This window comes from Bufo gargarizans, chromosome 3 (assembly GCF_014858855.1).
Source record: "Bufo gargarizans isolate SCDJY-AF-19 chromosome 3, ASM1485885v1, whole genome shotgun sequence".
In the NCBI taxonomy this organism is placed as follows: Eukaryota; Metazoa; Chordata; class Amphibia; order Anura; family Bufonidae; genus Bufo; species Bufo gargarizans.
Window position 1 is genome coordinate 427967186 of NC_058082.1, and position 13197 is coordinate 427980382.

Below are 13197 nucleotides of genomic sequence, written 5' to 3' on the forward strand. Positions count from 1 at the left end.
ACTGAACGCATTCGCAATGCATCCGGACCTAATCCAGAGATGCTCATCTGCGAGGGGCCTTATCCAGACAGTAGGGCATGTTCTGGATGGTAATCACAGAGAGGTTTGTAAATGGACTACACACAGATTGTGAAACAATATGTTTATACAGTCTAGGGAATTACATTGCAGCTTTGTACATAATTCGCAAAGCCATGGTAGGGAGTGAGTTTCATTGCATCTCCTTCTCTGGCAGCTACTTTGTACCCCCATGCTGGAAATAGCTTCCTATCCTTTTAAAGTGTATAGATCGCATTACTGCAAAAGGAGAATGCACACACAAGCAGTATGACACTCTTAGCCAGACACTGCCAGCTTGCTGCCTCGTCCAGTTATCCTCCTGCTGAGCTCTGAAGACCCAGCACCAAAATGTCAAAAGCAGCTAGTAAGTTTCTGTGTGCGTATGTATGCCATTTCCAGTGATCAAAACTAGCCACCCGCAAGAAGAAACCACCAACGTCGGTCTTTCTTGTATATTGCATAGTGGCTGCCATAGTATGCAAGGAGTTATCACCCATAACTGGAGCACCAGGGGCAGTGTAACTATTGTAAAAGGCTATATATGAATTATAAGTTAGTTGGATTGATTAAAATATATGCAATGATGGATAGTCTAGGCATATGCAGCCTAGTAAAGTTCCACCTGTAGTTAATGTCTATATAGGGTTTGTATTTCTTTTCTGTTTTCACCTATGAATCAGTCGGTTTTTAATGTGGAACGTGTAGATAGTGGTGCTAATGCTAACATGTTAAAATAGTCAGCCCATTAACAGCAATACACTGCTGCACAATGAAAATACTACAAATAAGAATAAAGGACTTATCGGCTTGTTTATGGTTTCCAGACGGCAACCTGAGTTTTTTTTGTGTGTTGCACAATTTAAAAATTTTAAAAATTGCACATGGAGAGCATATTAATCATAAGCGAGAGATTGTATAATTATCTTATTTTCTCTTTTTTAAGAATAATTGTTCATATGAATCTTTGATAAGACTATGTACACACTGGTTTTCCAGGATTTACCATATATGTTAGAGATGAGCAAAATATGTTTCGTGTCCAATTTGTCCTAATTTTTCCAAAAATTTGATTCATGTCCAAATGGATTCTACGCAAATCAAATGTGATCCAACTGCCCTGAAAATTGGGATATGACACTCTGAACTCTAGGACTCTGTCACGACCATGGTCATGGTCGTGACTCTTATATCCGCATGCTGTTGCCTGCGGTTTGGTTTGGTTGTTCAACCACAGGTAAGGGCCGCTAGTATGTTGCCTCACTTGTGGTTGCCGCTGGCAACATGTAGTTATTTCGTGGTTTAGCAGCCTGAGCTGGTGCTAGGCAGCTTGCTGCAATGTGCATGCGGTTGCACCTGGCAACCTATCTTTGTTAGGTGTGTCTTTTGTATGTCTGGTATGCACAGGGTTTTAGTTATGTGTGCACTTTCTCCTTTAAGTGGCTGTCTTCCCTTCCCTGGTGTGAGAAGGGTTAATTCCCTTCTGTGTGTGTGAACACTGGGTGTGTCTGTGTGGGTGTGGCTACTTGGGCCTATATAGTCTCTGCTGAGAGCAGTAGTCAGAGGGGTACTTTAGCCATGGTCTGCTGGAGTCGTCCTCTATACCATCTGCCACTGAGGGCCACCCTTGTGGTCATAGATGTTTATACGTTAAGTTGATGTTGTATTCCTTTTGTTATTTAATGCAGCTATGGATCTGGGTTCCTGTGTGTGTGTATGTGTGTTGGCTGTGTCCATTTAAGTATGGTATAGACATCAGCGTGTCAGCACAGGGATCCAGCCAGCAAGGCTGTGGCAGGTAGGTGGAACTAGTGCAGTTCACCTGCCATATCCATAGGTCTGTTTTTGTACCCCTTTTCCTTGCAGCTTGGCCAGTGAGACTCCTGTTCCTCCGTGCCTAGGAGGAACAGGTCGTCTTATTCTGCTCCTAGTTCAGGGCCACCCTGAGGGCTAGCGGGGACTATTAGGTTCCGGTGTATGAGCCCTCCTACCATCAGGGTTGGTTCATACGGCTAGGAGTCAGGGTCAGTGTTAGGGACGCGTTAGGAGGTGACCTGCTCCCTAATTCTGTCGTCCTGGCCGAGCAGCGACCAACATCATCTGGCCTCGCACGGCTGAGGGTTTTCCCCATCCTCAGCCGTGACAGACTCACATTGTTTTAATCTCTTAAATGCAATGACAGCAATATCAAATAATGTCAGAGTGACACTGACATACATAGATGTGGGTAAACACATGGTTGATGGTGTTAACAAACAGTTGTTGCATGTGTTATGTTTTCTGATATTAGAAAGCTTCCAAAAACTGTCCCTTGCCTCTTTCACACTGGCGTGTGCGGCCTGTGGTCCGTAGTGTTTCTGTAGGGTTCCGTTCCGTGGTTCCGTTCCGCATCTCCGGATTTGCGGACTCATTCAAGTAAATGCGGAATGCCCACGGAACGGCTCCCATGTATTGCGGCCCGCCAGTGTGAAAGAGGCCTTATCGGGGGCAGATGGTGTTAAACCCCTTAAGGACATGTACGGCGCTGGAGGCCGTGACTTAAGGGCCAGCGCCGTAAATATACGGCGGGCTGGGTGAGCGGGTGCAGGAGCTATGCCCCATGATTAGCTGCACACACAAAATAATAATAATAACTGTGCTAAAACAATCATTTATTTTGTCACCTTACATCACAAAAAGTGCACCGCCCCCCAAAATAGTACCAATCAAACGTCATCTCATCCCGCAAAAAAATGAGCCCCTACATAAAAGAATGAGGCAAAAAAAAACTATGGCTCTCTGAATTTTTTTTTCTTTCAAAATGAAGTTATTCTGTAAAACTTAAATAATAAAAAAAAGTATACATATTTGGTATCGCCGCATCCATAAGAACCTGCTGTATAAAACTATCACATGAACTAACCCATCTGGTGAACACCGTAAAAAAAAAAAACTCATACGCACTCCAAAATCATACGGTCATCTCATCCTGCAGAAAAATGAGACCCTACCTAAGACAATCGCCCAAAAAATAAAAAAAATATGGCTCTCAGAATATGGAGACACTGCTGAAACATGATTTTTTGTGTTTCAAAAATCCTTTTATTATGTAAAATTGAAATAAACTAAAAAAGTGTACATATTAGGTATTGCCGCGTCCGTAACAACCTGCTGTATAAAAATATCACATGAACTAACCCCTCAGGTGAACTTCGTAAAAAATAAAATAAAAATGGGTGAAAAACTTTTGGGGGGTCACCTTGTATCACAAAAAGTGTAATACCAAGCGATCAAAAAGTCATATGCACCCTCAAATAGTACTAATCAAACCGTTAACTCATACCGAAATAAATGAGCCCCTACATTAAAAAAAAATGGCTTTCAGAATATGGAGACACTAAAAAATATATTTTTTTTAAAATGCTTTATTATGTAAAACTGAAAAAAACAACCAAAAAGTCAGATTTGGTATTGTCGCGACTGTGACAATCTGCTCTATAAAAAATACCTCATGATCTAACCTGTCTGGTGAATGTTGTAAATAACAAAAAATAAAAACGGTGCCAAAACAGCTATTTCTTGTTACCTTGCCTCACAAAAAGTGTAATATAGAGCAACCCAAAATCATATGCACCCTAAAATAATAACAACAAAACTGCCACCTTATCCTGAGGTTTCCAAAATGGGGTTACTTTTTTGGAGTTTCTACTCTAGGGGTTCATCAGGGGGGCTTCAAATGGGACATGGTGTCAAAAAAACAGTCCAGAAAAATCTGCCTTCCAAAAACCGTATGGCATTCTGCCGCGTGCCCGTACAGCAGTTTACGACCGGATATGGGGTGATTCTGCAAACTACAGAATTAGAGTAATAAATATTGAGTTTTGTTTGGCTGTTAACCCTTGCTTTGTTAGCAGAAAAAAATGGATTAAAATGGAAAATCTGCCAAAAAAGTGTATATTCTGAACTGTCACCTCTATTTTCCTTTAATTCTTGTGGAACACCTAAAGGGTTAACGAAGTTTGTAAAATAAGTTTTGAATACCTTGAAGGGGTGTACTTTCTAAAATGGGGACATTTATGGGTGGTTTCTATTATGTAAGCCCCATAAAGTGACTTCAGACCTGAATTGGTCCTTAAAAATTGTTTTTTGGAAATGTTCTTAAAAATTTTAAGATTTGCTTCTAAACTTCTGAGCCTTCTAACGTCAAAAAAAAAAAGAAAAAAGAAAATGTAATTTACAAAATGATCCAAACAAGAAGTAGGCATATGGGAAATTTAAAGTAATAACTAGTTTAGGAGGTATCACTATCTGTTTCACTATTATGATTTTTTTTTGGTAAAGTTGGTATTTTTTTATAAAAAAAATGAAATATTTTGACTCAAATTTACCACTGCCATGAAGTACAATATGTGACGAGAAAACAATCTCAGAATGGCCTGGATAAGTAAAAGCGTTTTAAAGTTATCACCACATAAGGTGACACATGTCAGATTTGCAAAAAATGGCCTGGTCCTTAAGGTGAAAAATGGCAGGGTCCTGAAGGGGTTTAATGGGAAAACAAAACAATAGCTTGTTTACACCAAGCTTCCAAAAATGTATGCTTTAAGGGTTCTATACACAAGCTAAGAATCTGCCAGATAATCGCTAACGAGCATTCATTAGTGATTATATGGCGATGTAAAGGTACCGCTGAATACCTTATAAACAATCAAAATGCTCATGCGGTCACAAAACAGCAAATCTGGGGAAAAGCAATGGCGTTAGTGATCGCTCCTCCCCACACTGTGGAGGAGAGCCCTGCATGTAAATCCGGCGGTATCTTCTGCTGACAAGCAGGCGATTGTTGCAAAGGAATGTTTCCTTTCTGACAATCACCTGCTGAATTGTCCAATCTAAATGGACGTTAATGGTCCCTTTAAACGGACCAATGATCTGCCAGTGTAAATGATGCCGGTAGTAAGCTTGAACAAATTTTGGACTTTCTTCATGTGTGTCCCTAACAGCTACTAGGCAGCCAGCAATGTGCGTAAACTGTTCTCCTTCCACCATCCTTTGTTGCATCAGCATGAGCTTCTGCTCTAAGATAAATATCAGGGGGTTGAATTATTATGCCACTGTTGTCTCTATTGAAAACTCTGGTGGCCTCTTTGAAGGGCCTGAGTACATGACAGGCATCTCTGATGAGCTTCCACTTCTTAACCTTGAGACAATGCATGCTCCCTGCTGAGGTGTTCTGGTGCATGACAAAATCATTCACTGCTTTATACTGCTCTAGCACATGCAAGGTGCGTTCCCTGCCAAATAAGAATGTCTGAAATGTGAGAACTGTCTCCTGGACATGGCCAACATCCTCTGCAAGCCCTGTACTTTCTAAAAAATGTTTCATGACTAAATCCCTGATGAAGGGACTGGTGATGTCTCGAAAGCTCGCTATGTAACATCATTACTTCTATTTTTGTTAGCCATTAAAAGGTATCAAACCTGCAATACTCTTATTTTGTTTCTCTTAATGAGAGCACTAAACTATATGACTAAATTTATCACAGTTGGTGGGGAAACAGCCAGCAGGATATTTGCTGCTTGATGCAATTTAGCAATTGATCGGCTGTGTAGCTAATCTCGCCCAGACTGATCAGCTCTAACATAACATGCAAATGCTTCACCTCACACAAATGTGATAGGAGGGAGGGAGAGTGGAAGCAAAGTTCTGCCATGCTTCTGTTGGGACAGGAGGATGTCCATGGAAGATAACCTGGAGGCGGGTAAGTGCCTGGTGTGAAAACCAGACAGACACAAATGTGGTGGTGTCAAAAGGACCTAGCATTGTTTCTGCTGTGCTGCCTCGCTGTGAAAACTTGACTCAGTGGGCCATAATAGACATGTACTGTCCCTGCCCATAACAGCTGCTTCAGGTGTCCACAGTGGCATGCACCTTTCCGCACAGTGAGCATTGCAAGGAGTGGCCCACATTCTCCACCACATGATAGTACAAGGCAAAGATGTTTTTTTTTTGAGAAACAAAGCCAGCATGGTATCTTCCAGTGAGGCTCAGCGCATTCCATTAGCTTTCTAAAGGCAGCTGAATCCACTAAGTTGTACGGCAGCCACTGCACCACCAGCAACTTGGCCAGGTGAGAGTTGATTGCTGGGCATGTACAATGGTTTCCTGGCCACTCATTAAATTATCGATGGCTAATGGCAGAGAAGCTGTTTGAGCAGGAGAAGCAGTAGCTGATGATGACAAGGACACTGTACTGCATGTGGATGCAGCCTATCTGCTGCAAACAAAAATGGGAGAAGGAAGACACTATTGTTGCGGTAGCTGGCGGTCATTTCTATTTTCCCACATCAACTGGTGATGCCAAATCATGTGCTGCAATAGAACTGTGGTGCCTACATTTGTGTTTAAACATTCATGGCTTATTTTAGTCCTGCAGATCTTGCACTTGCAGAGCCTGCCAGATGGGAGATACTCACATACTCTGCACAGAGATAGCCACAGCTGAGCTTGGCTTGGGTCTTGCATGTTTATGTAAATTATATGCACATCCTTTTTGGGATATTGACATGTGGCTGATTTGTTGCAGAAATTTCTGCCGCTGTCCTATTCACCTAAATGGGGCTTGTAGAAATCCATGCATATTCTACAGAGACAACCTTAGGCCTTTTGCACACGGCCGTTGTGGTTCCGTTCCGTGCATTGGGGACCACAATTGGCGGTCCCCAATGCACGGGCAACCTCCGTACTGTGGCCGGGACGGATCCAGACCCATTCAACTTGAATGGGTCCATGATCCGTCCGTTCCGCAAAAAGATAGAATAAGTTCTATTTTTTTGCGGAACAGAAGCACGGATCAGAACCTCAGGGAAGCACTCCATAGTGCTTCCGTGAGATTCCGTTCCGTGCTTCCGTTCCGCACCGCATTCAAGTGACTGGGTCCGCATCCGTGATGCAGAATGCACACAGCCGGTGCCTCGTGTATTGCGGAACCGCCACATGCAATTGCGGACAAGAAAAGGCATTTTCTACGAGAGTGCCGGTGATGTGCGGTCCGCAAAATGCGTAACATACATTGCCGGTGTCCATGTTTTGCTGATCCGCAATTTGCGATTCTGCAAAACACATACGGACGTGTGAATAGACCCTTAATATTAACCGCTGTCATCCACAATCTTGGCACCCATCCAAGAAAATAATACTTTCCTAAAATAAATTCTCACTGTAAACGCGCTGTAAAACGCATAACCGATGCAAACCAATACTTCCCTATGGGACTGGTTCACATTTTCGCGTTTTACAGCGCGTTCGAACGCACTGAAAAACGCCTGACGCATAAACAAGTTCTTGAGCTTTTTTTGGGCCGTTTGTCGCGCGTTTTGGCCCATAGACTTCAATGGGAACGCGCAATGCTTGTATTTTGCGCGTTTTTGACACTGAAAACGCGCGTTCGAACGCGCGTTTTGGATTTAGCAACATGCTGGAAAAGGCCCAACACCAGGTGCAAAGCCCTATAATTGGCCAAACTTCATATAGACAGGGATATTTGCTCATTGGACAACACTGCAGTCAATCACACAAACGCGTTTACTATTGCAAAAAACGCGCGTGAAACGCGCGACAAATATGCGCGTAAAACGCGCGTCTCAGAAACGCTCAGGTGTGAACCCAGGGTTAGAGTTCATAGCTTCCAAAATGTGATTTCCATGTTCTTCAAAAAAAAATTTTTTAATACTTTGATGAAATAACCTGGCCATTCAGTATATTCAGGTAGTCAGCTGACCTCATTCTTTTTTTGCACATAACATTGCTGAACCCTAGATCTGACCAACTAGGAAGCTCTTACCTATTTGCTTATTTAAATCCATGTGGTGACCTTTTTTTTTTGGTCAGGCAGGGTATATTTGGAGTAACTGTAATGTGCTTTCCACCTTTAGGTGTAAAAGTAGACCAGGGTGTTGCCTGGTGTAATTTTTGGGGACTTTTGCAAAAGTCACACATAGTAAATGTGCCATAATACAGGTCTAATCTCAGTTTTAGCTCTTAAACATAGACCACTTTGAAAAGTGTAGAGGAACACCAAATGTTTCAGAAAACGGCACAATAGCCATGACTAGAGATGAGTAAATTTCTCAAAAACTTGATTCGGCCAGTTCGCCTAATTTTCTGAAAAGATTCGATCCGATCTGAATTTATTCACAGCGAATCGCTTTAAAAAACGGCTATTTCCAGGCTGCAGAGAGCAGTGGTGTAGTACACTGTGCCTTACAGAAACACACATAGGGAGTCTGCTGTGGTAGTAAAACACGCACATGACAGGTGTCACTCTTAGAATCACTAAATACCAACTTGTTTGCTAGCCCTTGGCACATGTAAAGGCTCCACTTGACTCTGTACATTTACAAATGGTCGATAAGACCAATAAAGCCTTTTTATTTATTCCATGTGCCAATTATTAAAACGTAACATTTATTAGATGCATTGTTAAAAACAAAATAAACATGCTTTTAAAATATCAGCTGTGTCACATAGTTGCTTTGTATTTTTCTCTCTACAATAGAGCTATTTAACTCACAGTCTACTTTCACTAGCTAGGGGATAATGAGTCGGTACTGTGTGCTAGTTCACGGTTCACTATTCTTCAAACCCTTTGCTGTATAAATTGTTTTGATCCTAAGTGCTGCTTAATACCCTATGTGCACTAGCCATGCTAAAAAAGCTCAAACACTGCCCACTGACATGTTTCACCATCCAAACTGGCATCTTCAGGGGAATTGGGCAAAGTGTGTTTGAGAGGGGTGGGGATGGCTCTCTAAAGTCTCTGCTTATGACATGACCGATGTCTTTAGCATATCGCTAGTTTCCATATTCCCATGTGGTCATTTGTACTGAGTTAGAAGGACTCCAATTGCAACCCATCCTCACTCCTCCCCCTTTTACCTGACCTCTGCACTGTGTACACCCCCTTCCTGCGCATGAACACGGACTTGGTCCTCACACCTCAAGCCCATGTCTACTGTGCATGTCAGAGGACTTAGGCTGTAAGCCTCACAATTCACAGCACTGCGCATGTCACGGGAGTTAGTCTCTCTTCCCTACAGATCGCCGATCTCACTTATCTTTCGGGACTTAGTCTCTACTTCATCAATTACCTTTGTTCATTTGCTCATGCCCAAATACTTATTTTTCCTTAACTGTATTTCAAATGGGGGTGTGGTCTGCCGGCACGGAGTAAAGACGCTCGCTGAAGAGCTCCCTTGCCACCCTGTTGAAAAATCCTGATTTCATTACCTCCTTCGATTTCTTGTGGACCCGATTAGAGACCTAACAGGAACCTCCGGTAGCCAGCGGGAGGTAGCCGGCGAAAGTCCCGCTGCGCTCGTGGCAGAGAAGTGTGCAGAGGACGGTCTGTGCACTGAGCGGAGCGGCCATTTTGCGGAGGGTCGGAGCGCGCTGGTAAGAGCAGTCATTGTGCTGCAGAGACCCTGAGTTTGCAGCCGCAGGGTGCGCCTGGTAGTGAGAACGGAGAACCAGGGCAGCACAAGGGAGGACTGCAGAAGGACCATCCCGCTCCCTAGTATGAGCAGCAGGTGAGCCAGAAAGATAGGGAGGCTCAGTGGGAGTGAAATCGGTGAGCCCGGCTGTGCAGGAGGCGCGGTGAACACCCTGTGAGGCGGCTGGAGGCACAACAGTAAAGGGCCCTTAAATTATCCAGAGGGGCTGAGTGGTCTGCAGTTACAGGGGCTGATAATAGCGCCACGCACCAGGTGGCTCAGAGACCCCCCACTGCGACATAGGCCAGCCGATAATACATCTGGGGCCTTGGCTCACAGGACTCCCCATATCTGTGGACTCTTTGCCCTTGATCTCTGTGTGAGACCTCTCCAGATCCATCTCCTGGACAAGGACTGTGTAGTTGGTGGCTATGTATGAAGGCAGATCCTCTTTTATAAGTACTTATGGGCCGCAAAACTGCAACATCAGCAAGTCTTACTCCAGGGAAGGAGCTAGTAGATAACATGAGCCAGACAGACATGGAGACAGAGCAGTGCACGTCTGCAGGCCCTGAGACGCAGGCTGATAAGATAATGTCGGCCATTGCAGCATGTCAGGCAGTCCTGACCACAAAGATTGATCATCTACAGGGTGATATCAACTGTCTGCGCCATAATATGGATAAAATGAGAGATCATACCACTGAAGTGGAGCGTCGCCTCGGTGATGTGGAGGATTCCGCAAATGTTACCTCTACTAGGAACTAACAAGAAGTAAAAATCCTAATAGTGTGGAAGACGCGGAGAACCGCAATAGAAGGAATAATGTCAGAATCCTGGGCTTGCCTGGGGTGGAGGGGTCTAACTCAAAGGAGTATGCTGAGCGGCTGATTCGTACGGTGTTGGCTCCCATTGATCTGTCATCCAGCTTTGTGGTTGAGAGGACCCACAGAATTCCTACGAGGCCTTTACCACCGGGAGCTGCCCCACGACCTTTTATAATGCGGCTTCTGAACTACAGAGACCGAGACGCTATCCTAGCGGCCGCCAGACGCAAGAAAGATGTCCAGGTGGACAATGCGAGAGTGTCCTTTTATCCGGATTTTACAACAGAAGTACAGAAGCAACGTTGCCAGTTCAAATCTATCAGAGCACGTCTCCGGGAGCTCGGGATTAAATATGCCATGATATACCCGGCCAAGCTGAGGATCCAGGAGGGAGATAGATCCAGGTTCTTCCAAACTCCAGAAGAGGCGGCTGACTGGATAGATCAACAGCGATGACATGTGACGGCGCAAGCTGCGGGGACTCTAGCAAGCAACTGATGCCCAAGAGGGGCCAAAAATGTATTAGTCCTGTCAAGCTGAGGTTGTTTACTCAGGCTCATTGTCGTTGCGCCTGTTAGCACAACTGGCAGGACTGACTCTAACATGGTGTTACGTGGTATCCTTACGGACATGTTCTATCTAGATAGACTGTATTCCTTTAGTCTATAAAGCACAAGTTTCTGTTTAGGGAATTGAAGCTTAGACAGGTTGGGGATGTCTGGGTATGGAATGGGAAGTTTTGTTGGGTTCACTGTGTTGTGTGCGTGCATGTATGAATGGGGCAGTGACACTGGGGTACCAGGAAGACGAAGAAGTTTTAGAAATATGAAGATATGGAGGTATGCAAGCTGATCTCCTGGAATGTCCGGGGCTTGAATAACAAGGTTAAAAGAGCATTAGTGTTTAATTATGTTAAAAAATATAACCCTGATGTCTTTATTTTTCAGGAAACCCATCTCAAGGGGTCAAAAGTTCTAGCAGTGAAACGACCATGGGTGGGAAGCGGGTACCATGCTACATACTCCAACCGTGCCAGGGGGGTGTCTATTTTGGTTAGTAAAACTCTTCAGTTTCAGCTGATCTCCGTGCACATGGATCTATCTGGGAAACGTGATGTTACAGGCTACTATCAGAGGTTGTGAGGTAGTACTGATTGGTGTTTATGTCCCGCCGCCATTTAGGAGAGAATTGCTTGACCAAATTATGGGCAGGGTGGCGATGCTCCCTGCGGTTCCTACTTTCATTTTGGGAGATTTTAACGCAACACTTGATAGCCAGTTAGACAGGTTTAGGCCACCTCTAAGACACAATGCGGCTCTGTTACGTTGGGCACAGGCTCATGGTCTTGAGGAAATATTGAGAAGTTTATGTCCAGATGGGAGACAATACTCTTGCCACTCGGCTTCGGCTCACTCCTTGTCCTGGATTGATTTGGCCTTTACGAATCGGCCCGGGGTACCATGTGTGAAGGCGGCTGAGTACCTGCCGAGAGGAATATCAGACCACGCTCCCCTACCGATTACATTGTCTCTTCCAGTTAGTGTCACTAGATCTGCTTGGCGACTGAACCCAGTGTGGCTGGAGGTCCTCCCAGTTAGGACAACATGCCTGGAAGCAATTTCAACATATTGGGAAATTAATGAGGGATCCTCTACTCCTCTGGTGGAGTGGGATACCTGTAAAGCAGTCCTTAGAGGGACCTTGATAGCTGCAATTGCGGCACATAGGGTGGAATTGCTATCTACGCGAGTGAAATTGGAGGGAACAATGACCCAGACTGAACAGGCATATCTCGTTGACCCCACTCCAGAGCACTATGCGCTCTGGTTGTCGGCTCAAAGGCAATATGCACTATACTTGACTGAATTCTCAAAGAAGCGACTACTAGTTCAGAAACAAACCAGTTTCTCAGATGGAGACAAGAGTGGTAAGGAGCTGGCGTACCTGGCTAGGGTGGAGACCCCACAAACAGTAGTGGCTGCCATTAGGAACGAGAGGGGGGATATATTTACCACGCCGGAAGAGGTTTGCAGTCAATTTGCCACTTATTATTCAACACTCTACACCTCCAAAGCGAATAAGAATGTAGCAGAAATCTCACGATTCCTAGAGACCGTCCCTATGACAAGGCTCGCATACGAGAATAGACAGATGTTGAATGGCCCTATAACCCCGTTAGAAGTCCAAACTGCCATCAAGTCAATGGAAAAGGGAAAGACTCCTGGTCTGGACGGCTTCCCGGTTGAGTGGTATCTGTTTCAGGTGGAGGAGGTGAGCAAAAGACTCTGCAACCTCTATAAACAAGCGCTAGAGTGCGGATCTCTACCAGTTTCCTTTTCCGAAGCCACCATAGTGGTCATACACAAGGCCGGGAAGCCGCCGGATCAGTGTAGCTCGTATAGACCCATTTCACTGATTAACTCAGATGCCAAAATTTTGGCAAAAGTGTTGGCTAACCGATTGTCGTCAGTTATCTTGGAGATGGTGGGGATGGACCAATCGGGTTTTATGCCCGGGAAGGTTACGGATATTAATTTGAGATGTCTTATTACCAATCTCCAGGTGACACACGATAATGCAGGAAGTAGGGCAATTGCCTCCCTTGACAACGAGAAGGCATTTGATTTGGTGGAGTGGGGGTTTATGTCGGTAGTGCTGGAGAGGTTAGGGATCCCCAATCCTTCCTCCGATGGCTACACATGCTATATGCGTGTCCGACAGCCAGAGTTCGGGTCAATAGACACCTATCCAGACCGTTTTCACTGCGGAGAGGTACCAGGCAGGGGTGTCCACTGTCACCTCTTTTGTTTGCATTGGTGATTGAACCCCTCTCGATCACTAT

At 44.6% G+C, this 13197-nt stretch overlaps 1 protein-coding gene across 1 annotated transcript in view; it reads left to right on the forward strand.

Annotated features, from left to right (window-relative positions):
* The first annotated feature begins 305 nt into the window (after positions 1 to 305).
* The window catches only part of AMPD1 (adenosine monophosphate deaminase 1), a 142780-nt gene continuing 129888 nt past the window's right edge, over positions 306 to 13197 (forward strand). The window contains exon 1 of the mRNA XM_044288504.1: positions 306 to 424. Coding sequence (XP_044144439.1) covers positions 409 to 424 — 16 coding nt within the window. The 5' untranslated portion in view covers positions 306 to 408. The remainder of the gene's footprint in view (positions 425 to 13197) is intronic.